A 25,108-nucleotide genomic window follows, 5' to 3' on the forward strand; every position below is an offset into this window, starting at 1 on the left:
ATTAGAGTTTATCCATCTCTCAAAAGAGTTTATTCACCAATTGCAACTTTTAACATTAAAAAATCACACTGTATTATCCACATTCACAATATGTACACTCATCAACACTCTAGGAACTATTTAATACCACTGGTATTGTTATAAACATTGTACATTAACCTCCGTCATCATCAAACATGTTCTGAATGCCTTTTTAAAAAATCCGATACCGCATGGCACAGTCCACCACACCGAAATCACAGAATTCATAGTTTACCCACCTTTTATTTTACCACTACATCCCTGTTAGGGAGGGCATGATATGGCATGATATGCTGCATGTTTTGTGGTCCATAAATCTGTGTGTGTGTGTGTGTGTGCGTGCGTGCGTGCGTGCGTGCGTGCGTGCGTGCGTGTGAAAGAGAGAAAGAAAGAGAGTTAGAGAGAAAAAGTTTCGAATACATTTCTTTCACTCTCACTCACATCACGTGTTACTTATTGCTACATTCTGAACTAACATTTGTCACCATCAACTGCCACCATCAACTGTACAACATGGTGGGGCTCTCTGACATGGTGGGTGCTCTCTGACAGTGGAATTCTCCGCCTCTGCTCAACCCATTATCATCTGTGGCCCCTCTCATTCACAGCGTCATCTATCACCAGAGGAGTTCTATCAAGTGTTCAGGATGTCAGTGGCCGACTTTGACCGACTGGCACTGTGGAAACGGAACGAACTGAAGAAACAAGTGCGACTGTTCTAAGTGCCCGTGCTCAACGCCCAGCCTCCGCCTCAGGATTGCTCTGGACAGGGTTGAAGGAGGGACCATTAAAATGGAGCCTGGCCACCCCAAACTGCTCTCTGTAGCGGTACCAGTTGGACTGCTTGACACAGAAATGGTTCATGGCACTATAGACCCCCAGAGGAGGTTCGGAGACGCTTAGGGAAGTGCAGGGAGTTGGATGGGTGGGGGGTGGCCGGTTGAGCTGCTGCTTTCTCCTTTGAGCCACGTGCACTAACAAAAATGGATAGACTTAGAGACTATAGAATTCACTGAAGAGGTCACTAATGCTTTCTGTTTTTTCTGTATGTGTGTGTGTGTGTGTGTGTGTGTGTGTGTGTGTGTGTGTGTCTGTGTGCGCGCGTGTCACCCCACACTACACAGCAAGCTCAGTTTCAAGAGTTAAGAGTGGTTGAAAGTTGCCTTAAAAATTATCACAGAGTGTTAGTTAAGAACACCAGCAACTGTGGAATCCGAATGTTTATATCAGCGAAACAGATTCAGTGTGACTCAGACTGCTTGGGGAGTGATGGTTGGAAATGCGTGACAGATCATAAGCACTGTGTAAAATGACAGGTGAACACAGGAGAGAGAGTCCTATGATGCTATATTTCACCTACAAGAATTTAGTTTGAACTTAATGAATGGATTGGTTGATACATTTACTGTTCATGTTTTTGAAAAAAGGAGTGGTTTTTGTTATTTGCATACCAAAGTACTGGTAAATCAAATATATTGACATGTTATTTTCTGTTTACTTACTCTTTGTCCACGACCTAAACTTAATGTACACAATTTGAGTTAGTAAACTGACTGACGCATATGGATCCAAAGAATGTATAATATAATGGCATCAAGAAACAAAACAGAGGAATGATGCATTTTTCATTTCAGAGATGTTGAAATAATGGTAAAAGTACTTTTTAAAATAGAGGTGGGCAGATATGGATGGTAATCGTAATATCTTCCTAATAGCAAAAGAGAACAGCTAGTATAGAGTACACAAGTTGTCTTAATTATTTACAAGGTGAAAAATGGCCAGTTGTATTTTGAACAAACTGCCATATGTGTTCTGCCTGCCACTGATATTTGTGGCATTTGGAGTAACCAGAAAAAAAAGGATCTGTAATTTAAAGTAATGTTTATATTCTTTTTGTATCTTTCGGTGAAAAACAACTGGTTTTGACTTCCCTTGTAATGGCTTTGAAAAGACCGATATACTGCTACTGAGATGAAACTGGGATAAGTAAAGGATGGGAGTAGTGAGATTGGAGTGAGGTCTGTGGGATCATTAGGATTGAATGGAGTGAAAATGTTTTGGAGATTTGTGGAAGATATGTGAAACTAAATTGTTTAAAAAGAGTAATTAATATGTGAGATGAACAGTGTGTAAAACCAAGTCATTTTAGTTGTGCTGAACATTGGTAACTTTGTCAATACAGTATGATCAACTGGTTAAATGCCTGAAATTATGCTGTAGTAGCCAGTACTACAGCCGTAGTTCTTACCTGGAGAAAGTGGCTTTCTAGTCTATCTTTGGTTAATGGAATTTAGAACCTAGGGACAGGCTTAGTGCAGATCTCTTTCCTTTATGGGGGTTGTCGGTGTGGCTGCAATGGGACATTGTGGAATAATCGTTTTGCCAAGCGTACACTTAAAGCAATGTTGATTAGTTGCAGAACAAATTCATTGGCAATTTTGAATTTTGTCTGTGCAATTAATACTGGGTTTTTTTTTGTTTGTTTGTTTATTTTCAAGTAACCACGTTGCACATATGCCAGTTTTCAGGAATGGTTAAGTAATTGTCTTTATAACAAATAGAAAAGGCTTACAGCTGTTTTACAGATTTCTCAAGATCAGCTACAGTAATGATTACTAACTGCCACATTTGTTTGTATTTTTCTGGTAAATAATGTCTCCAACTGGATATATGTCTTTCATTCACACGGCCCTCCCACGGCACTAAAACTTAGGCCTACATATTTCATAACAGTGAAATAACTCACACCTTTTGTAGGTGATAGAATTGTTGGGGAAAGATGCCATAAACATATTACAAATGTTAGAACATTTTTAAACTGGTTTCATTTTGTAACTGTACAACAATCAGCCGATAGTTAATTTAAAATCAATAAGACATCAGAGCAAATTGTGTATATATTTTATTTAAAATAAAATGTGTTTTCATGTCAAAAAAATTTAGAGATGTGTGTCATTTATTGGTGTGTGTAGGCCTATGTTTGGTCAATGAAAGACAATGAACACATAGGCCTACACTGATATAAGGACTCTGTAATGTGTTTTGTAAAGGGTCACATACACGTAGTAGCATGATTACGTCATCGGTTTGAATAATGAGTGTTACTGAATGCTAACTCAGATGAATTCATATGCATTTTTATTTGGAATGAATGCAGGAATGAAGGAATCAGACTATAGCCTCCTGTACGCCTAGGCTTTGAAGACCTGTATCCCTGAGATATGAAAAATAAATATGTCATACATACAACACCTTATTCAGTTGCTACATGCCCACGCCATTTATGGATCTGCATTTGTAAATTGTTTGGCAACAGGCACTAGGACCCAGTGAGTTTGCAGCTGGATGGTATTTTTGGCGTTACCACCCCATTCTCCCACCAACTCAGTTTTGATGTTACTGAGGCTATGCATGCACGGGGCTGCGTCCTGAGGAGGAGGAATCGTATCTGGGATAATATCCACTAAAAGAAAAATCTGAAATACCCGGGATGGACACTGTTGATTCAAACTGTGAGTTTATTTTCAAATGTCCAAATGGGGTTGTGTAATTAAATGGATATAGGGATGTGCTGGGATACTTTTCAGAACTGTAACTTAGAAGTAGCCAATTCAACCCGTGTCAGCATGCTACTGTCAGCCAGTGACAATGCTTAGTTCTTTTAAGCGTAATGAAGACATTCGTATTCCGTTCGCCATTGCAACTTTTAGGCTATATATGCGAGAGATCCAACGTGTGATGCAATAGATGCTCAATCACAGTGCCAACTGCACAGAGGTACAAAATTCATATTCTCCGTAGTGTCAGCTGTGCGTGTACAAGGTTAGGCGTTACATTAGGCTACCCCCGTCTCACAAAAAGTAACTAGATTATCTGTAACAATAAATACCCTAACGGTGTATTTATTGTTACACATGGTGGGTAACACGTTGGGTTATTACTTGGAGCATATTTTGCTTGTTAAATATGAGATATTTGTGACGAATTTGATTCTGTTGTGCAGTGCAAGATGACAGTTTGTTTTGATGCCTGCTTGTCAGTGAGTACTATAGCCTGCTTGGAATGTGGGCTAGAAAGTGAACTCCGCTGTGACATCCTGAGCGTCAGAGATTTATCCGTTCTGCTCAAACTTGTCCCGAAAAGAGGATTGGACCCCCAGCCTTCATTCTGAAATTGTGGGTTACACTTAGTGAGATGTAACCATAAAAGAAGAAATTATGCACAGGCATGTTGAAACACCTTCTGGATAGTGGGTCATGGATTCACTGATGCTGGGGCTCCTCTCTCCCGACGAAGATAAAGCATTTTCATTCTTGGGTAGAGCATAGCCTACTGACAATCAAACCTTTAACTGTTAGGTGAATAATGCAAGTGCATGAAAGCACGTCCTTTTATATTTAGCAGTATTTTAACAATATTATAATAAACATACTGTCACAAAATAATCAGAACTTCACCACTTACTGTACGCCTTGTTTATGTTAACAATATATATATATTTCTAAAATGTATGGCTACATCTTTATTATTATTATCATTATTAATAATAATAATAATAATAATAATAATAATAATAATAATAATTTCCCTCATGATACCAACAGGTCAGTAGGTGCTCTGTCAACAAACACTTTCTTCTAATCAGCACCTGGAATTAAATTATGACCCATCAGGAAAACTCTAAAGAAATATACATTCCTGCCTGTTGATAACTCATTTATCATAACATGAATGGGGTGGGCAGATGTTTAGTTTTCTTGTGCTTTTGGTCTGACTTTTATTTAATTTGATTGTTCAGTAAATATTGTGCTCCTCCTTTTGTGAAATCTGTAAATGAATTAATCTGTCAGTGAACAGGAAGTCTGACCAGATGTGTCCTTGATTCAGGATGTGTTCACTCTAAGACTAATATTATGGAATATTTGTGATGATTCATGTTAGTCTGCACTGCAGTGTGCACTAAATGTGCAACTTCTCTGAAACCACAGTTAAATATCTCAAGGGAGAAATATCCATTTAAGACACATTCATTTGCTATTTTTAACCGAGTGATGCTGCATTTTCAGCCTACCCATTCAACTACCCATTCCCTAAACAGATTTGTGCCACATATTAATGGTTGTACCCCCATTCAGCAATGCTTTTGAAGCCTTTAGTGTTAGGAGTGAGATGCTTTGGAACAAGGAAAGCTGACATTTCCACTCAAATGGTTGTTAAGGATAGCCAAGGATGTCTTGGTTGTTACCAAATATCACAGAGCTTGGGACGTTTCTGTTGATTTGTGTGTGCGAAGATGGAGGTTGCATGCAGCTGGAGTCTGCTCTTCCATCGCACCATCTCATCACTGGCTCCCCACCTCTAATTATAATCACCACCTCCTCTCCTCACTGTCTTTCTCTCTTTCTCCTTTCTGCTTCCCTCTATCTCAGTGTCCCTTTCCCATTCCTCTTCTCTCCATGTTTGTGTCTATCTCTGTCTATCTCTACCCTTTCCCCTCTGTGTTTCTCTTGAGCTTCCTCCACTCATGCTCTGTCAGGCTGAAGGTCAGTGTTCTGAGGAGCCTATTTATGACTTTGGTGAAAACTTCCTCGCTGCTCGTCCCGGGATATCCGCAGTAGTTAACGTGGAGGTCTTTGTGTTTGTTGTGTGGTTGCCAGGAAAAAACAGCCCATCTGAGAGACATGTTACTGTTTTTAGTCACGGTGACACTTCCTTCAGGATTTTCCTCCAACTCTGCTACTGTATGTCTCTCTCTCTAACTTTCTGTCTGTCTCTCTCTATTTCTGTCTCTCTCACACATGTTCTCTCTCTCTCTCTCTCTCTCTCACACTGTTTGTGTATTTCAGATTAGGCAGCTTACTGTGCACATTTGTATTGAAGCACATGTAATAACTAACAGTCAGTTAAGTGTAATAAACACTAATCATTCTGTCACTATTATGTGATTGTTATAGTGTGTATTGTTATTCATGGTTATTTAATGCTGGAACTCTGCCGTTGAGGTTACACTGGAACTTCAAGGTAGGAATGTGGATGTGGAAGTATTCCAATTTAGGGTTTTATAAGAAAATATAATCTATATCATAGTTTCAGCCTGACTTACCTGTATCACAGCTTCATGGCTGCAATGTAGGCTATACAATGCCTAATACTCAATACATTGTAACTACACCAATATGTGCAATGCAACACTGAGTACTCTGTACTTACTAAAACAAAGAAAAGCACTACATTATATAGAGGTATAGAGTTTTCAGTGTATGAGTGTGTAATGTGTGGGTTTTTTTGGCATTCATTGGGATAAAAGCCAGCTCAAAGCCAACTTTGGGGAAGAGATTTAGGGTTCACTTCCAGACAGACGAGACAGACTTAATGACCATGACTGCTGTCAGTGACATGCTTTTCAGAGATTTGGTCGTCTATGTAGTTCTACAAGTTTCACTTCACTACAAGTTTTTCGACTGTGTCAGACTGTACACATGACCTGAATTCAACTCGTATCACATTCACCTGCATGATAGACATGTGTGCTGAGTAAGGGTTTATGTTTTCAACTCCTGCACTGTACTCTGTCATATATCAAAGACAGACTGATTGAATGGGTAATATACATATATCTTCCTTAGGCATTGGCATTACATTTCAAATAGTCCCAAGATGTAATTTTAAAATGTCACACATCAGCAGAAAAGTACAATGACAGATGTTGGGGAAGCATTCTCCTTTGTGGCTTAACATGCATCACACTAAAGATAGTATTTAGATCACTCATCACCATCAATCAGAGAGGGAGAGTCATAAGGGGAAGTGGAGTCTTTGCTTCTTGTTTTTCTCTCGGCAGAGTCTGAACGGCCGTACATCACTCATCGCCTAATCTACAATTACACACAATGGTTCATAGTCATTGGCTGTGACTGTCTTTTGTCCTGTCTTGCCAAGTATGACCCAAGATGGCTTTAATGAAAGCCAGTTCTCACACACCGAATGATATATGTCCTCAGAGATCTTAATTAGTGGTCAGCAAGTAGGGGTGTTGAAGAATAAGGGGCCCAAAGTCTGTTGGTGAGGGCAGTGTTGTGAAGTTAATTAAGAGTTGTTTTCCCCTGTCACTTATAGTCCTGATGACACCTTCAAGCTCCAATAAAGACCTGGATGACAAATGTCCACAGAGATCTGCAGAAGTGATGATCAGCAAGCAGGGGTGTTGAGGTATATGTGGGCCTAAAGTCTGTTGGCGAGGGGGGCTGTGAAGTAAATATGGACTTTTTCCCCCAGCACAGATAGTCCTGAAGGCAAGTCTGTTGGTGCCTTCAAACTCCTATAAAGGCCTGGGTGACGCTGCAGTCTCTGTCTTGTTTATAACGCCCTGCCCTGAGATGTCTTTCTCTTACATGTTGAACGGGTCGGGTGTTTGGATTAGGCCTCTCGCGCAGCTCCTGGTGCACACAGAGCGGCACACTTCTATAAATACTTCCAGCCCGGGCCAGACAAAGATGCTACTCTTCTGCTGCATGCGATGGCGGCTGTGGGAGCGCACAGACGTGATAGTGTCTCTCTCTTTCTCTCTCTCGTGCGCTGGAATGTTCTTCCCTCTGAGGGGGAGAAGACAGTGGGAAAGGCGCAGGCCATCAAGGCAGGCTCTTGTGCATGTCTCTTCAGAGGAGAGGAATCAAGGGGCAAGGGGAGGCCACAGATGTGAGCCGCTCGGTTGGGCTGAAACGGGGGTTTTGTCTCGGCGAGGGGGCTCCCTCTCTGACTCATGGTGTTGTGGGGCGGAAATTGAAGCCAGAGGTCACGGAGGGCACAGGCGGCACACCAACGGCCAGTTTGCTGTCCGCCGTTTCAAGAGAGTCGGTCAAGTGTGCCCTGGTCCCTTTTGACTTCGCCTCGGTCGACTTTCAAAGACTTATCAAACAAACACCCATCGATGGCAATCATGACGGACATGGATGATAAGGGGTGCATGAAGACATGCCGCTCCAGTGAGTTTTAAAGAATTGGAGGACTCCATGGCTGGACATTGGTTCATGTTCTAACCCCAGCTGGTGCCACCGCAGGTTAATCATTGACTCCTGCATTCCTGTGAAACTGGCTGGATTAGTTAGTGTTTGTCTCTCTCTCTTAAAGGGCCCCTGGGAAGCACAGGTCCTGGTTGTCTCTAGGTTGTTCCCATGTATAAATGTAATTCCCGTGACTGTGTGACTTGGTTCTCATGACTTGCAGCCCAGAATCAAACAGAGCACTCCTCAGAGAGGAGAAAAAATACAGAGAAAGAGAGACGACGAACTATGAGACAGCATTTCTTTCTTTAACTTATCCTAAACTTCACGTGGTGTACAGAGAACATGACAACAACATCCCTTTACTTATTTTGGCCTGCAGAGGATAATGACTTGAGCCTGGGTCAAGAATTAAGCTCTTTTTATATCATAGATGTGTTCTGATAACAGCTGGTCACCATAGGCCTGCATTGTCCTTAACATCCTGTTTATGCATGTCGTGCGGTTGTTGTGTTTGTGTAAATAAATAGCAGTGAAGAGAGACATAACTAGGGGAGGCGTAGTCTGAAGCACTCAAAAATAGCGCTTCAGATGTAATGATGCCAAAAGTGGACTAGGTTGACACCAACATCGGTGCCTCTCTCATCATAAGAGGCCGACTCGTTGTTCGGCCCAGCTGGAGTCTGCCTTGTAGGAAGCCACTTCAGAGTGTTTTGTCTATGACCGTGACCGTCAGTGGCATCATCCCCACAGCTTGGGTTCTCCTGCAGCTGATCCCGTGTGAACGTTTTCCTGGGATCCTTAGCTCCCCTCAATGCCTGTGTTACTGACATCCACAAACCAAAAATGTGGCAAAATTGGCCCTGCCCACCCAGTGCCGCAGCGGCACGCCACGTCTCTGTAATTGACCCTACCCCGCCGTGCCGTCAACGGCCAAAAATTGCCCACATTAAATTATGCCCCCCCCCCCCTACCCCAGCACACATGTCCCCCCATGTGACCTTGAGTGGAGCACAACAAAGGCCTTCTCTGTGGTGGACCGCTCCACTGGATGTGCGTGATGAGCCAGCCCAGCGGCTCGTGATATCGCCACCCGCCGTATGGCACCTCACCGAACAGCTGATACGCTTCTCCAGGGAGTGTCTGCTGTGGGTGGTGATCCAGGAAGGACACATTGGTATCGTGTGCAAGCAACATTAGCCGCCGGACTTCTGGCTGTCAAAATAGAAATAGAGAAATAAAACACTACAGGAGGTAATATATGGAAAAGGATTTAAATGTATTGAATTAGGAATCTGAGAAGTCACTGGGTCTCTAGTGGAAGGGCTTTTTTGCCCCATAAGAATATAGATACTGTGTTTTTGTGTGTGAGGCTGTTTGCATCTTTGTGTGGATATTGTTTGGCCATATCTGCATATTTGTGTTTGGAGTCCAGCGGGAGGAATAGGAAGCAGAAGGACAGGCTTGATAGAAACTGCTGTCGTCAGCCCAGACAGGAAACCACAGCTGCAGGACATATCCTTTTACCCACAATGCCAATGCCATGGACTGCACAGCTGCAATCCAATCCCCTGCCCATATCAGGGGGTTGTGTGATTGTGTGTGTGTGTGTGTGTGTGTGTGTGTGTGTGTGTGTGTGTGTGTGTGTGTGTGTGTGTGTTTGTTTGTGTGTGTGTGTGTGTGTGTATCTCACTGTTACTTTTGAGAGCATTTCATCATTTTGTCAAGTTGTATTGTCCCTCTTTCTTCAAGACCGATGTCATCCTCTAAATTTGGACAGTGTCTGTACAATAGCACATTGTCTGGGTGAATTTCTGGCTAAATGAATGGGTCTTTTGAATGAAAGCTTGAGAAAATGTGGAGACCCACTGAATGTCATGCATGGTTTTCAGTGAACCTCTGTTTTATTAATGACAAAAATGTGAAATTTGGAGGAGGTGGCTTAGGCTTTTTAAACCAATCACGGCTCTCTGTCAGTACATACTGTACTCCACCAGTCGCAATAGTCATTATGTACTTGTTTTCAAATATTATGAATTGAATTGTGATTGTATTGAAATAAATAACTGGTTTAGATTTAATTCCGACAAAAATTTTAAGAAATTGCTAAGGGATATCTGAGGCTTTCTAATCAGGAGACACAGCACTCAAAAAATCCGCCATAGAAATTCATGGGGTTAGTTTGTAATGCCAATATGGCAGGTGTCTACACATATCCTGCTTCTTCCGCGGCCAAAAGTCTACATGAAAATACATCGTGCCAATCATGTGCTGCTGGAGCGAGGTTGGTGTTGTGAAGCCTTGCGCACACGCAGTTCTACCTGAAATAGATGCCCGATAAGTGCCCAATGTGCCTGAAAGCACTTTGGGGATATGAGTGTGCTTTCTATTCAGTTAGCCCATACTTGTGCTTCCCATTGCATTTTGTTCATCTTCACATTGCCCCCTTCACTACAAACAATTTAGCTCATTGGTGGGGTAACAGCTATTGTTTCCAGTAGAGGAGTTTGCACAATGATATGGTGGTTGCTGCACTGCAAAGCTTTTTGGAAGCCCATCGCAAGTTACTTACACGTGATTTTTCCCAACTGACCAGCAGTAGAGCTGACCAACACCCTGATCAAGCATTTCACTCTTTTCCCTTCACCATACTGAACCTCTCAGCAGCCACATTGCCTGTGTGTCGTATTCCAAGTGTTCACCATATGGATGTGGCTCATATATCCCCATCACTTACGCAGTAGGCTAACTTTCCAGGGTATTCTCTTCAGGCTCATATCAGCTGTGTCATCGCTGAGCCATTTTTACATGTTCATCATCGGGCCCAGACAGAGGTCGGCTGTGCACAAGAGGGATCAGCCAACCTTGACTTAGGCCCCTGTCAGATTCTTTGCATGGTAGAATAAGCCCGCTGCCTCTCAGTCAATTTTTATATGAATGTGCGTCTGTGAAAATAAAGACTTATATAGTAAATATCACTGTCAATATCTGTGTCTGTACACAAATGTATGTATTTATCAGCATTTTTCATTTGAGAAACATTCAGAGAGCTTATTAGGGGCTGCAAATGTGCTGTTCACACTGATGCAGCAGTGTGTGACTCATAAAATAAAATCTAAGCTTTAAATGTCACAGAGGTCACAATAAGTATTCCTAATATTTAGTGCCATCAATGAAATGTATAGCCCTGTCCTCAGTGTTTTGGTGGTGATGTGTCAAAAAACAGTGAAGGGATACTGAGTTTATACACAATCCAAACAGGAGAGAGGCACCAGCACGTGCAGAAGTGGACCACAGTCTGTTCTTCACGGGCTCTTGAAACTTGACCCAGTTCCTTTGGAGTGGGCCAGCAGGGGCCTTGGAGTGGGCGCCGGGTGCGGTGCACTGTGTGGGAACGGGAACGCTCGGAAAACTCGGAAACGGAGAGGGACACTCCCTGCACAGAGCCAAAGAGTTCATTTAGAGACAATAGCCCTCAAGAGACCTGCGACCGTGTCCGCTATAACAACAGAGACATCCTACTCGAGAGGCTTCCGCTCTCTACTCTTCCTCTTCTTCTGCCCCATTCACTAATACACACACACACACACGCAAACACACACACATACACCTTCACTGATGGAAACTGCCTTACTGTATGGAAGAGCGGCCATTTGGTGAAATTATATGTAATTCAAGCCACTTGCTGATAAGGAGAAGTGACTTTCCTCTTGTTAGGCTAAGACACTAGGTTTCCTTGCAAGTAGAACTCTTTTTGTGATAGAGAACTTGTGAATTGGGGAACAGGGAACCTACACTAGAAATGGCACCTTTGTGTAAAAGTGCACTGTTATACAGGCCTTTGTATTTGGTCATCATTCTCAGCAGTAAAGGGGAGCCAGCCTAGACATCCTTAACTGCAGGGAACAAGCCCAGGCCAACAGACAGATGGGATCTCCGTCAATGACATCATATTATTTAGCCCATGATGTTATGTCTTAGCTTTGCACTGTGTGTGGCATTATTTCATTATTTTTAGAGGAAGTCAAAAATGTTATTTCTTTAGACTGCAATTATGCTTTGAAGACACTATATACACATACACCTACACACACAGGGAACAGAGGGGGAGGAGTGACAGGGACAGAGAGAGAAAGAGAGAGAGAGAGAGAGAAGATGTGTAAACACAGTCGGTACAACCCACTTGATATCACTGCTTGAGTGAAGGAGAGAGTGAGGTAGTCAGTTAGTCAGTCATGAACAGTCATCCATGCCAACAACCTGTGCAGACCTGTGGTGAAGAATTCCACTGAAGAGCAGAGTTACTTTGTATCTGACGTGGAGGGGGGTTTGCCACATCATTTATTCTTCAGTGTTAGGTTGGAAAATGGTTGTCCTCTCCTCCCCCTCGGTTTCTGAGGCTGGTAAGAGTGGAATTGCTTGCTTTCTGTTGATCTTATTACTAAGGAATCACATTTGTCATGTACAATATTTGCATGATAAATCTAGTAAACAGCTTGTATATACTGTACATTCCATGCTGAAATAGCATAAGGTCAACATTTAAGGTAGACCAAACATACAGTAAATCTCTTTCCATTATCTGTTAAATAACTATTTTATTAACAGATAATAAGTTTGCTATTATTGATTCCAAGTTGGGGTTGCTACACTGTAAGTTTATGTCATAGTTTATATATGTGTTTAAGAGATTTGCAAGATGTATCTGAGTTTAAAGCCACTGTTGCACATTGCATGTATGGGGGGATCTGGGTAATATGTTGTTTGGGAACTATTGACTGTGCAGACCTCACATTGAGATGACTGATTCCAATGGGGTTTTGAGGTGACATGAAAATGTACTCCCACAACATGTTTGCGTTCTTCTCTCTCAAAGGGGAGATCAGGCAGCTCCCATAGCTCAGTCCAGGGTGGCCCTTTGAAGTGTACGACCTTTGTTTTTAGAGTGGTGGGGGTCTGGTTTTGAAGAGAAATAAAGCATGTTAACCTGTAGGCGTTTTGTTCTGGTGTGGAGAGATAAGATCAACAGTCACCCAACCAAAAGAAACAGACACATACTGCAGTAATTAAGGGTCCCACAGTCACAAGCCTATCAGACCGAGAGGTGGATAGCCTTGAGAATTCTACCCAAGCAGTGACTGAAATGTGTGTGTGTATGTGTGTGTGTGTGTGTGTGTGTGTGTCCATGTGTGTGCATGTTTTCTCAGCGTTATCCCAGGGGTTTGGGTGCGGTGTGAGGCATCAACAAATTCTAGAATCTAGTTTGTAGCACCCCTTCACATAACATGCAGTGCAGTGAAAAGCCAGATTATGAGATCCTGTCTTACCAGTTCTGCTGGAATATCTCCTGACAGATAAGAGAGGCCCAAGCCAACATTTAACCAGCAAACAGGAGGGACACGTGCAGAGCTTCTCTGAAACAGAGGTGGCATTGTGAGCTGTATCAGTATTGATAGTGTTCTTGGGTGCCATGATATAGTTTGGCATTGTTGCACAAGTTGAAGTTAGTGTCATATATTTTAGTGAAACCATGGGATTATCAGTTCATGTTTTTAAATTTGTGATTAATTTGTAACATATGTGTTTTGTGTATTTGGGCCCCATGGTTTAGGCGTGTTTGGATAAATTCTTTCACAGTTATTAAATCCCGTCATGCTTTAAAGCCTTAGGTGAGTGTTGACAGTAGCATTCATTTGTTTGCATAGTGTAATCCATAATCCAGCTCTGATATCCCCTTCATTGAAACATTATCATTACCATGTGGTGTTGGATTCTAGAAGTCAAAATAAAGTGAAAGATTATTTTTTTATTTTTAATGAATAAAGAGTGAAGTAGCTAAGTAGAAAACCGATCCTACATTTAAGATAACATGGCTCTAAAACATGACAAAGAAGTGCTTGGCAATAACCACTTAACCAACAACTTTGGCTAAAATACTTTAAATTAAACTTACTTTAATGACTCCTTGGCATTTGGCAATCCAAAAATGTAACCTTAAGAAGTTTTTTTGTCCTGTTTTTGTTGAAACAACAGTGTTGCCATTGTTGCCCATGCATAGTTCTTCATTGCAGGGCTATTCATTAGAGACTATCATATGAAATCAATTCAGGTCATAGCCCTATCGCTGCCTGTTTATTGCATTAAGCCATCAGGACCTCCCATTAGATATTTTGGCCAGGTTTCTCCCCTCAGTCCGCCAAGTTATCCAGATGTCAAGCATTAAAAGCAACAGCTGAAGGCTCTCCCTCTTAGCCATGGTAGTGTCACATTAGCACAACTGCACCATGTCAACGCCAACGCCAGCATGTTTTCCACTCCTGTTTTTCTCAGGATTGCCCCTCTTGCTGCACTGCTTACAAGCTCTAATTAGTAGTCTTTGATATTCTAAATATAATCTTATTGGAAACAGACAGATGTTGCATGATTCGGCGGCAGCGTCTGCTGCTTTTAAATGTAATTATACTTATATGTACTTATAATTTGACTTGACTCTTCCCCTCAATGCTGGTCAGAGCAGTGTCTCTGTTAGTAATTGTGACGTGAAGACGTGTTGTTTTTCAAAGTTGTGGTGGTTGTCATTGACCTTTGACCCCTCTGATCCATTCAGCGATGGAGCATTTTGTGACGGAGCTGAACGTCCTGCTGAAGTTGCTGGACCACGAGAGTGTAAGCTCGGCCACAACAGAGAAGATGACTGTGGTCAGGAACCTACTGAAGCAGCTGCAGCCGCCGGGTCAGTCAGCCCCCCCTGCACAGAGAGACACCCCCCCCCCCCCCACACACACACACACACACACAGAGACACACAACCGGACTATCCCTATTCCACTCCTACGATCCCTAAACTCTTGAGACACCACAGTTTACATGTTACATGTTGTTTATTAGTAAATCATTCCCCTTTTTGTTTATAACATTTAATCCAAATGTCTCCTCATACAATGGTAGATTACCGGTAGAACATTAGCAACGATTTTTGAAATAGTGGAAAGTTTGTTTCTGGAGCAGATGTCTCATATGTGTTACGTATTCTGTACTATGTAGTGAATGGAACGGACTTTATATACATGAACACCTCCCTATATGGAAATGGTACCAGTTTTGTGGAATCCCTGTTTGAAGAGTTTGGTAAGTTGTTTATGTTTAAGACCATTGATTTACCTTATTGTCATAGTTGTAACTTAACATTCACTTACCTTAACCTTCAAGTACTTTCTGCACTACTTAGTTGTATAACCTGTTTTGTCAGTGACTGCATAGTAAAAAGCCAAAGTGATATCAGTTTTCTCCTGTAGCAGTGAACTGTGAGTGACCTCATATACTCTTGTCACCAGATTGTGACCTGCAGGATTTGAGAGACTCTCCTGAGGAATTAAAAGATCAATCAGAAGATACCTCCTCTAAGGAACCCCCCTCCAAATCTGTAAGATATACGCCCTTTCAAGAGTATCTATTCCTATTGTTGATGATTAGACGATCAGATGATCATTCCAACATCAATCACAGTCACAGTCATTTTGATCTTTGATCTTGATTTTGGTCATTTTTTCATTTACTGTATTCTGTGCAAAATACTTTATACCAGCTGTAGTGATATTTTTGTCCTTTGCTTTCTTTTTTTTGGGGGGGGGGGCTTTTATGCCTTTAATTGACAGGATAGTGGAGAATGACAGGAAGTGAGTGGGAGAAAGAGTCAGGGTGGGATCCGGAAAGGACCACGGGGCGGGAATCGAACCCGGGCCGCCGGCATACGATGCAGGTGCCCCAGCCAGTTGCACCATGGCTGGGGCCTGTCCTTTGCTTTCTTGAGTTATTCTCTCTATTTTTCCACTCCAGAGTCCAACAGATACCCCACCCCCACCCCCACTCCCAACCACGCCTCCCCCTGAAGACTACTATGAAGAGGCGGTACCCCTGGACCCTGGCAAATCTCCCCAGTATATCACCACTCGCAGTGAGCATCCGTTCATCCATCCATCCCTGCCTGCCCGTCCCTTCCCTCTGTTCCTGTCATGTTTGCACAGTATCTCAGGCCCCTAGTCAGTGTCGAGAGCGTCTAATCGCAAGCTAATGCACTAGATGAGTATGTAAAGAAATGTGAATTCAACAAAAAATAGGTGTAGTTGTATTTTTCATCATTCCTGAAATGGGCTGGGACAGTCTGTCATGTTAAATCCGATAAATATAAATCAATGTTAAAACCATGTGAATAATTTTTCAAAGAGACAAGACAATAATCACACACTGTCGCTGACAATAGTTGCTGTATATTAGTCACCTATAATTTTAGTTGAAGATGAACTACTCACAGTGTCTGTCTACTTTTAACCAGGAAACTCCAGCCCACCAAATTCCATTGAGGACGCATATTACGAGGACGCTGACGACAACTACCCAACTACTCGCATGAATGGCCCTCGCAAGAACTCCTGTGAGCAAACCATTGTGTGGCAGGCCTCCTTTGTTTTGCCATTGGTGTCAAACATGAGATGAGATGGTAATGTTCATTACATGTCCTTTAGATAATGATTCAGACGCACTGAGCAGCTCCTACGAGTCCTATGATGAGGAGGACGATGAGGCCAAGGGCCAGGGGCGGACCCGCCGGTGGCCCTCAGAGGAGAGTCCTGTGGGTCCGGTCAAGGACTGCCGCATCGCTGACTTCCTGCTGCGGAAAAAGCGCTTTGGCCAGTGGGCGAAGCAGTTAACCGTCATCCGTGAAAATAGACTACAGGTAAGGCAAGCAAGGGAGATGTTGTATTGCCCTTGTGATTTTGAGATCATAAACGTTTTTTTTTCTGTTTTTTTTTATATTTCTCAAACTGTTGCATATGGAAGTAATAATGGTTTCTTTTTTTCCACAGTGTTACAAAAGCCCCAAAGATTGCACGCCACAGTTTGACCTGCCCCTCAATCTGTGTCAGGTCATTTATGTCCCAAAAGATGGACGGCGCAAGAAGCATGAGCTTCGTTTTTCACTACCAGGGGCAGAGGCTCTTGTCCTAGCAGTCCAGAACAAGGAGCAAGCGGAGAGGTGGCTCAAGGTAGCATAGCCAAGTTTCTCACTACATTCTTTAATAATACACACACAGGCGATTTCAATAACAGAGCAAAGAATACATAACATTTCAGTCGTACATTTTTGTGTTTGGGTAAATGAATCTGCATTATAGAGATCCATTATGGTTTGAGTATTAGAAAGCATGAAGGGATATCTGGGGCAGAGAAGCTCCTTTGGATCATTGATGTTGTTGAGGGTTTCTGTTTATTTCTGAGCAGGTGGTCCGGGAAATTAGCAGTAAGTCTATTAGTACAGACACTCTTGAGGGCTCCTCCTCTCCAATGATCCAAAGGAAAATAGATGTAGAGAAAGTAAGTATAATGACTTTGACAACCCTGGCTTCAGAAAGTAAATGTTACAATCATCACAATCCATTCGACAAGTTTTCTAAAATCTCCACTTTGGCCAGGGTTTTTTAATATATCGTTTTTGAGTGTCCAAAACAGAGTTTTTGTGTAAAAGGTTGGAACAAATATGTGGTGTTTAATATGTGAACATTTACTTTCTGAAGCTGGAATGGCAGCCTCTGTCCATATCACCACAATATCTCTTTTTGACTTAAATCCTAAACTATTTTACTTATTCTTCCTTCAGATGTTTTTAGCAGACAAACATACCTCAGACTCTGATAGTATAGCAAATGGAGACAACACATTATCCTCCAGCCATGGACGGGACAGCTTGGAGCAGGGTGAGGATCCAGGGTTGACTAATTTTTCACAAAAAAGCTGTGCACTTTTAAGGGTGAAACTTTGAAGTGAGAAAGTGAGGCCATTTTCCTACTCGCCAGGTGCAGCCTTCCTCGTTGTTTAGGTGGCATGATGTCATTTCCAGACAAAGGCAGGATGTGGTCAGGAAGGATGTATCTGCTTAGAGCCCTTTTCCTGTGTCTTTTATTTGCTCTCAGGTGTATCGCACAAACACACATTGCCCAAGGAATGACCCCCTTAAGCAAAGAAATCAGTGAAAGAAAACAAAAAAAGTATTTTGTAGTTTGTCAGACATCTTGGCAGTTTTAGATTTTATCAGCACTTGACTGCAGGTAACATTTTACTTGGATAGTCTGGCTACAGAAGCTTTACAGATTGAAATCTGTTCAGTCTTTCAGTCTTTAAAATGATTAGTGTTTGTTAATTGCTGATAGTCATTTTAACCAAACCCAATCCCTAACCATAACCATAAATTGTTTATAGGAGTCCCTCAAAGTAAAGTGTGACCCTAAGTAGTGTTGCCCTCATAACTGTAATGCTCTCTGTGATTTCCCCTCTACAGGAAAAGCGAAGAAGGGCGCCCTCTCGGAGCTGACAGGCTCCATGAGCCGTGCTGCCGGCAAGAAAATCAACCGCATCATCAGTTTCTCCAAGAAGAAGCCCCCTCTGCCCGGAGACCCTCACACAGCCTCCCTCTCTGACCCACGCTGCGGTAGGAACCCCCACCGCCATCTTACTCCACCCGTACAACATGTTACATTCATATAGCACTTGTCTAGGTACCTAGAATGCTATACAGTAAATAGGGAGAATCTCACTACAATGACCATCAATAGCACCCACCACCTCGGAGATGCATGGCTAACTATTTTGTCCCAGAATGACCACCACACACCAGCTTGAGGTGGAGAGTGAAGGAATTAATCAGCCAGTTACACTAGGGACATTATTAGGTGCCAGATGGAATGAACCAGGTCGAGGATTTAGCCAGGACATTACAGCATAATTATGGAGAGAATATTCACATAGTACACAATATAGTGAAATAGTGAACATTTTGAACACAGCTTCTGTTTGCCTCACACTGTGTCAGTGTCTCACACACCCATGGTCACATCCTGTTTTTTCTGCATTCAGGTCATTTGAATGTGCTGGTGAACCAGAGCTGGAGGGAGCGCTGGTGTTGTGTGAGGGGAGGCACCCTGTTCCTCTACAAGGACCGAGGGGACCTGCATGCCCACGTCAACTCTCTGGCCCTCCAAGGGGCCGAAATTGTCCCTGGACTGGGCCCCAAACACCCTTTCGCCTTCCGAATTCTCAAAAACAGCAATGAAGTGGCTGCTTTAGAGGTGAGTGGATTCACTGAATCCCCCCATAATAATAATGTTTATTATTATTATAATAAAGGTCATTATGGTCTGTGAGGCCCCCATGTCAGTGCTTGGGCCTTTGAATCATCCTAACTCCTCCCTTAATGTACCCTGGGTGTGTGTGTGTGTGTGTGTGTGTGTGTGTGTGTGTGTGTGTGTCAGGCAAGCTGTTCTGAAGAGCTGGGACGCTGGCTGGGCCTGCTATTGGCAGAGACAGGAGGTGCCATCACCCCCGAGGCCTTGCACTATGACTACGTGGACGTGGAGACCATCAGCAACATCCAGGATGCCGCTCGACATTCCTTCCTGTGAGTAACCAACATGGACAGCTTACTCAACCACTTGCACGTCATGAGTGAATTCATGAATTCACAAAAAACTATCCAGCTTGAATTTTTGGACCACTTTCAAGCAGATCATTTTCAGGACATTTAATGGGCAGTGATGTTAAAAATAATGAGGCTTTTCTGGAGTATAAAGCAGGAGATGGGGGCTCAGAATGACCTCTCATAGTACATGAGAATATGCTTGTGAGAAACCACCTTCTGCTTTTAATAGTACATGTAATTGTGGATTGATATACAGTATGCATATACATTTTCTAATGGGTCTGTGATTTTGGGAGGTGCTTTACTGCTGTGGGATCTAGCCATCTTGACTGGTGGCTGGCATTGTTGACACTGTTACATACCAGGCCATTGTGGAACAGAATGCGATGCCTACTGTATGTACACTCAAACGCTGTCATAAATGGGCTTTCCTGCAAGACAATGGTCCTAAGCATACATCCAAGTCAAACAAAGATAAGCTCGGGTGTCAGACTTGGAATGTCATAGAGTTACCAGTTATCAGTCACCACATTTTAACCCCACTGAAAGTCTTTTGAGGGAGGGACTTTTTAGCGAATCAGACAAAATCAGAGAGGTTTGATTGTTAATCTTTGTTTTTTGTTAGAATATAATATCCTAACTTCAAAAATCAAGGTGAAGGGATTTGATTGATCTGATTTTCAGTACTTCCAGTTTGGAAGCTCATGGTTTTACCTTTAGAAGAATGAAAGTCCCACACATCAGCATTACTTTATAGTGAGGAGGGTTGAGTGCAACAGCAACATTATCTGGAAAACTTTCCACTAGGGAAACTCACAAAGCACAAATCACCAACATTTGTCAGTGTTTCTCTTGAAACTTCAAGGCTAACCCAGATATCTTTTTTATCGAACAAAGTATACTTCATGCCAAACCACATCTCCAAATATCTTATTCAACTCATTGCTAAATAGTTCATCTTCAATAGTATATCAATGTTTGTATTAACTGCATTAAATAATAATTCATTTATTACATTTACTTTGGCTTTAATGTTTTTTGTGTGTGTTCAGATGGGCAACATCATCCAGCAGTGCTTCATCTGACTCAAGAACCTATGATGAGGTGCCATATGAGAGTGTGCTTGTAAGTGTCTTGCTTCAGAAATAACCAAAGATATCTTTGGGTCTTTACATTCAAAAGGAGTTGTTACAATGTTACAATCAATGTTTAAGGTCTGTTCAAATGTTGTGAGGCTAGCTGTAGTTCTTTATGTTTTTAATGGCTAAATCTATGGAATCAAGATAGATAATTAGATACTTTATTGATCCCCAAATGTATTTGTTTTATGATGTAACCTTTGCAGATTATTTCTCATCTTTTGCTACTGGCAATGTCCAACCGTTCCAGGTTACACAAATACGGGTCAGCTGAATGTAGGCTAGTTTACCTCCTAGTGTTAAACTCAGTGATTACGAATACTTCACAACTTGTATAGTAAAGTGACATTTGATGTAGACTTCATAAGATATTCATTAAATATTTACAAAGGCTGGAGAGATTAAATGAATGGTATCCATGTTACACAAATACGATGTTGGACTATTTTGACAAGTTGTCATCGTTCTGTCTTCCACATTCATGAAAGGTTTGGTATGAATGTTGAGTCATGTCTCATGAAACAGTCATGAATGCTTTATGTGCAGTTTATGACAGCTGCTATGAATGTGTTATGAACTCACCAGTCAAGTAAAGTGTTACCAAACACACTGTAGAGAAGATGTGATGACCCAGAGTAGAGTTTTTGGAATGCAAATGCAAATACAGTGGAAGTCATGGGGGATTGAAATTTGCATAGATGTCACAAAACTGGCTAAAGATAGATCACTCCTTCTTATGTGTCACATCACAGAGTAAGCCCACATGCAGAGTAAACCACTCAGGTTAAAGAAAGTAATGCACATCAGAATACACATAATTTTGCAGTGATAACTGATCATTATTCTTCACAGGTAGTTTTATGCTATGTTTAAAGAAGCACCATAAAGACTTCAGATCTACACAGATCTAACAAAGTATTAAAACACATTCCAAAAACCGTAAAAACTATCATTATATATTCCTTTCTGAATAGGGATTCCCCCAAACTACCAATACACTCAGTCTTCCTTGGCTGATTTATATAGCCAATGGAAGGATAAATTGAGAGCTTTGTTATAAATGTCTTCCTCATGATGATGTGTAGGAGTGATGAGAGCCCTGAAGGGCTGGACTCTGAAGTTTTTTTTATTGTTGAACAATGCTGATCTTTTCCAACTGTACTGTGTAGGAAGAATAGAGATCTCCTAGTTAATCTGTTATCTATTACGCTTGACTGTGTAGACAGCACCAACACTCCTAATAAGACAGCCACTCCTAATAAGACAGCAACACTGCAAAGAGGGCCTTTTTTCCCTCCAGTCATAAAGATGGATGTCAAGGGTGTGATCTTCCCTTTGCCTTCACCCTCTGCACCCATAATCATACTTAACGCCTCTCCTCTCCTCTACATAACCCTCAAACCTCTTATTTTCTTTCCCCTCCCCTCTCTGCCTGCACACTCTCTGTCTCTCTCATGATCCCTTGTGTCTTGCCCACATCCCACTCCTTCTTTTTCTTCATCTTCATCTTCTTTCTCTTCATCATCTTCTGCTTCTTTTCTTCCTCTTCCTTCTTCTCCTCCTCCTCCTACTCCTCATCCTGCTTCTTCTTCTTCTACTTCTTCTTCTCTGACTTTCCTCTCCCTCTCTTCTTCCATTCCCTCTCTCATTCTGTGCTGGCCTTAGCTGCAGGAGGAGGCCAAACCCAGGCCAGGCTCCCAGGTCAAACGTCACTCGTCCTTCTCCAGCAACGATGCTCCCAAGGTGGAATCCCAGGTCACCGTCAAACGTCACGGATCTTGTAAGTGCTTACATGCAGGTGGGAATGGAGATTGTTTTAACTGTGGTTAACAGTGAAGCATTTAATATATAGAATTATTTTATTATATTTAATATATCTATTTAATATATTTTATTTGATATTTATTATAATGACGAGATGACTGGGTCTTATTTCAAGCTGTGAACCAATATGGGAAGTACGGGAAAACAAGAGCGGAGGAGGATGCACGGAGATACCTGAATGAAAAAGAGGAGCTCGAGAAACAGAAAGAAGTGATCAGGCAAACCTTGGTCTCACTACGCAAAGAGAAGAGGAACATCAAAGAAGAACTGAAAAATGCAACAGGTTAGAGAGATGAACAGAATAGATAGAACAGAAGATGGAAAAAAATGTAATATTTCATAATTTGTTTGTTTAGAGTAGACCTTTACCACCAATTCTAATGAAAACATCACTGTATTTCATATTACGGCATGGTTGTGTGTCTGTGCTTGCTTCTTTCCACAGTTAAGCATCAGAAGGTCCTTGAGCAGCGCATGGCTAAGGTGGAGGAAAGCTGTAGAGGGAAGGAGAGCGAGAGAGTTGACCTTGAGCTGCGGTTAACAGAGGTGAAGGAGAACCTAAAGAAGTCTCTGGCTGGGGGCATGCTAGGAGGACCCACAGAGGGCAAGCCCAGTTGTAAGGTACTCTACATCAGCCGACGCGGTCTCATTGTGCCTGTACTGGTTTACTGGTGCTTCTTTCCACTTCTATACTTACATAATTAATTGTACATTTTTTGTTTCCTTTGTGTTCCTTAGCTCCTGAAAAATCATGTGGGAAATGTGTACAGTGAATCATCTGTACCAGTGAATAGTGCATCTGAGATGAAAAAGAGGCCTCCCTCGATCTACGCATCAAGCCGAGGAAATGTGATACAAAAAGCAAAAGTAAGACCCAATAAGTGACACATTTTCCACAATGTACAGTACCTGCCATGTTTAAACGTGAAAGAAGGCACCATGAAACGGTTATAAGGTGCATAAGGTGTTGCTCATGGTGTTAAATTAGCAAATAGATTTTTGCCTAGCTATTAAATTAGCTTCAGTTGGAGTTTGGACCTTGCACTTTGCCCTTCATTCAAATTAGATTGTCTTCACATAATTCTACTTCTTTTCATGTTGTGTTTTTCTCTATAACTTGCATTCATTATGTGTTCATCCACAGGAGTGGGAGTCCAAGAAAGGAACTTCATAAGCACTGTTCCAGCAATATGGTGACTGGACTGGAGGACATGGCTGTCATGTGATTATGTCTGTGTGCTGGGGGAAATTATGGCTATGACTGTGTGTGTGTGTGTGTGTGTGTGTGTTTGTGTGTGTGTGTGTGTGTGTGTGTTTGTGTGTGTCTGTGTGTGTCTGTGTGTGTGTTTGTGCACGTGTGAAAATGAGGAAAATGGAGATAAAGAATATTTTGCTTTTTTGTTCACACCGTTTTGCCCTTCTACACCATGTTCACTTTTCACCTGAAGATTCTACTGCCAGTGGATGAGTGAAGAATCGATTGTCTGTGAATTTCCAGAGTTGTTTGACACACCATTGGACTATGCCTACTACTGTATGTCCAGGGAGTTTTGATGGTGATGTGTTGATGTATGTGTGGTGTATGTGTGTGTGTGAGAGAGAGAGAGAGAGAGAGAGAGAGAGAGAGAGAGAGAAAGAGAGAGACATAGACAGAGCTTAGTTGAATAAGGCAATGTATGTGACGGATAGTAAAAGGGAAAGGAATGTTTTAGGCAAAAAGTACTTTTTTTAAGACCACAAGATACCTACAGTCTGCATTTGACTGCATTTTACCAGGTTTATTACTGATTTTCTTTACTGATAAATTTGTACGGTGCAATGTTTTCAACTCTTTGGTAATTATGTAAGTGTGTGGTTAGAAAGAATTATGTCATTTTGAAATTTCATAAAAATGGATCCTTAGGCGGGGATAATACAGACCAGCAGCAAACAGTACAATTTGTATGGTTTGCTATAGTTCAGCAGCAGAACCGCTGGTATTCCCTCCAAACCTGACAGTTACTGTGCTGTCTCTCACAATGTCAGTTGTATAAATAGGACCTTATGTTAGTTTACAGGTTCAATGTAAAAAAATAAATAATGAAAGCAAGTCTATTCTTTAGCCTACTGTTGAACTCACACTTACTTACATTGTTTCTGTCAGTGCTTGAACTTGACCAATTCTATTTATTGATTTGTACCTGTGAATAAAAGTCTCTTTATTATAACAGTTCTTTTGCCTCTATTCTGTGTTTAGTAAAAACTGTGCAGTCATTTGCTATGTGATACTGCAGCCAATATAAACCGTAACATAAAAAAACTATTCTTACATAGAGTCCTAGTCTAGGCCCTTTACGGGAGTAAAACAAAATAGGTAGCTTAGCAGCATTTTGGGGACAGGGTTAAAAAACTACCATATTTTTGGGGTGTCTGATTGGGTCCTAAAGATTAAAACTGAGATTACCTGACCCCTTTGACTATTTGAATAGTTACATGTCATTCTTAGAATATCCCCCTGATTTCTACACACCAAATGTAATGTAATGTAAACAAGTATTGCTTTTTCACTGTGCACAGAGCAGAAACCATACTGTTTGTTTATAAGATTTATTCTATTTAAAGACTCATTGGTATAATCATATCAAATCAAATTGAACAATGTGTGAAAGGGAGTT

The 25,108-nt window shown here is 41.8% G+C and overlaps 2 protein-coding genes across 4 annotated transcripts in view; both read left to right on the top strand.

Moving 5' to 3' along the window:
* The window catches only part of ablim3 (actin binding LIM protein family, member 3), a 61,827-nt gene extending 58,934 nt beyond the window's left edge, over nucleotides 1-2,893 (top strand). The window contains exon 23 of the mRNA XM_076274137.1: nucleotides 630-2,893. Coding sequence (XP_076130252.1) covers nucleotides 630-743 — 114 coding nt within the window. The 3' untranslated portion in view covers nucleotides 744-2,893. The remainder of the gene's footprint in view (nucleotides 1-629) is intronic.
* Nucleotides 2,894-3,431: 538 nt separating this feature from the next.
* afap1l1b (actin filament associated protein 1-like 1b) lies at nucleotides 3,432-24,661 on the top strand. 3 transcript variants are annotated; one of them, XM_076275021.1, is made up of 19 exons: nucleotides 3,432-3,533; nucleotides 14,629-14,754; nucleotides 15,066-15,149; nucleotides 15,356-15,444; nucleotides 15,858-15,975; nucleotides 16,354-16,452; nucleotides 16,544-16,755; nucleotides 16,886-17,065; nucleotides 17,301-17,393; nucleotides 17,677-17,773; nucleotides 18,355-18,504; nucleotides 18,930-19,141; nucleotides 19,325-19,470; nucleotides 20,544-20,616; nucleotides 22,296-22,428; nucleotides 22,570-22,737; nucleotides 22,900-23,075; nucleotides 23,193-23,321; nucleotides 23,599-24,661. In XM_076275021.1, the coding sequence occupies exons 1-19, from the start codon at nucleotides 3,512-3,514 to the stop codon at nucleotides 23,626-23,628; spliced, it is 2,337 nt and encodes a 778-aa protein (XP_076131136.1). In that variant the 5' UTR covers nucleotides 3,432-3,511; the 3' UTR covers nucleotides 23,629-24,661. The 3 variants fall into 3 exon arrangements, with proteins under 3 accessions (XP_076131136.1, XP_076131135.1, XP_076131137.1); XM_076275020.1 differs by lacking the exon at nucleotides 3,432-3,533 and adding an exon at nucleotides 12,207-12,424; XM_076275022.1 differs by lacking the exon at nucleotides 3,432-3,533 and adding an exon at nucleotides 12,208-12,424 and having other exon boundaries at nucleotides 22,296-22,410.
* Nucleotides 24,662-25,108: the final 447 nt, after the last annotated feature.

The sequence above is a fragment of the Alosa pseudoharengus genome, unplaced genomic scaffold (genome assembly GCF_046254945.1).
Source record: "Alosa pseudoharengus isolate Yale_2024_CS ecotype anadromous, Long Island Sound unplaced genomic scaffold, YU_APseudo_1.1 YU_APseudo_1.1_scf_8, whole genome shotgun sequence".
NCBI lineage: Eukaryota > Metazoa > Chordata > Actinopteri > Clupeiformes > Clupeidae > Alosa > Alosa pseudoharengus.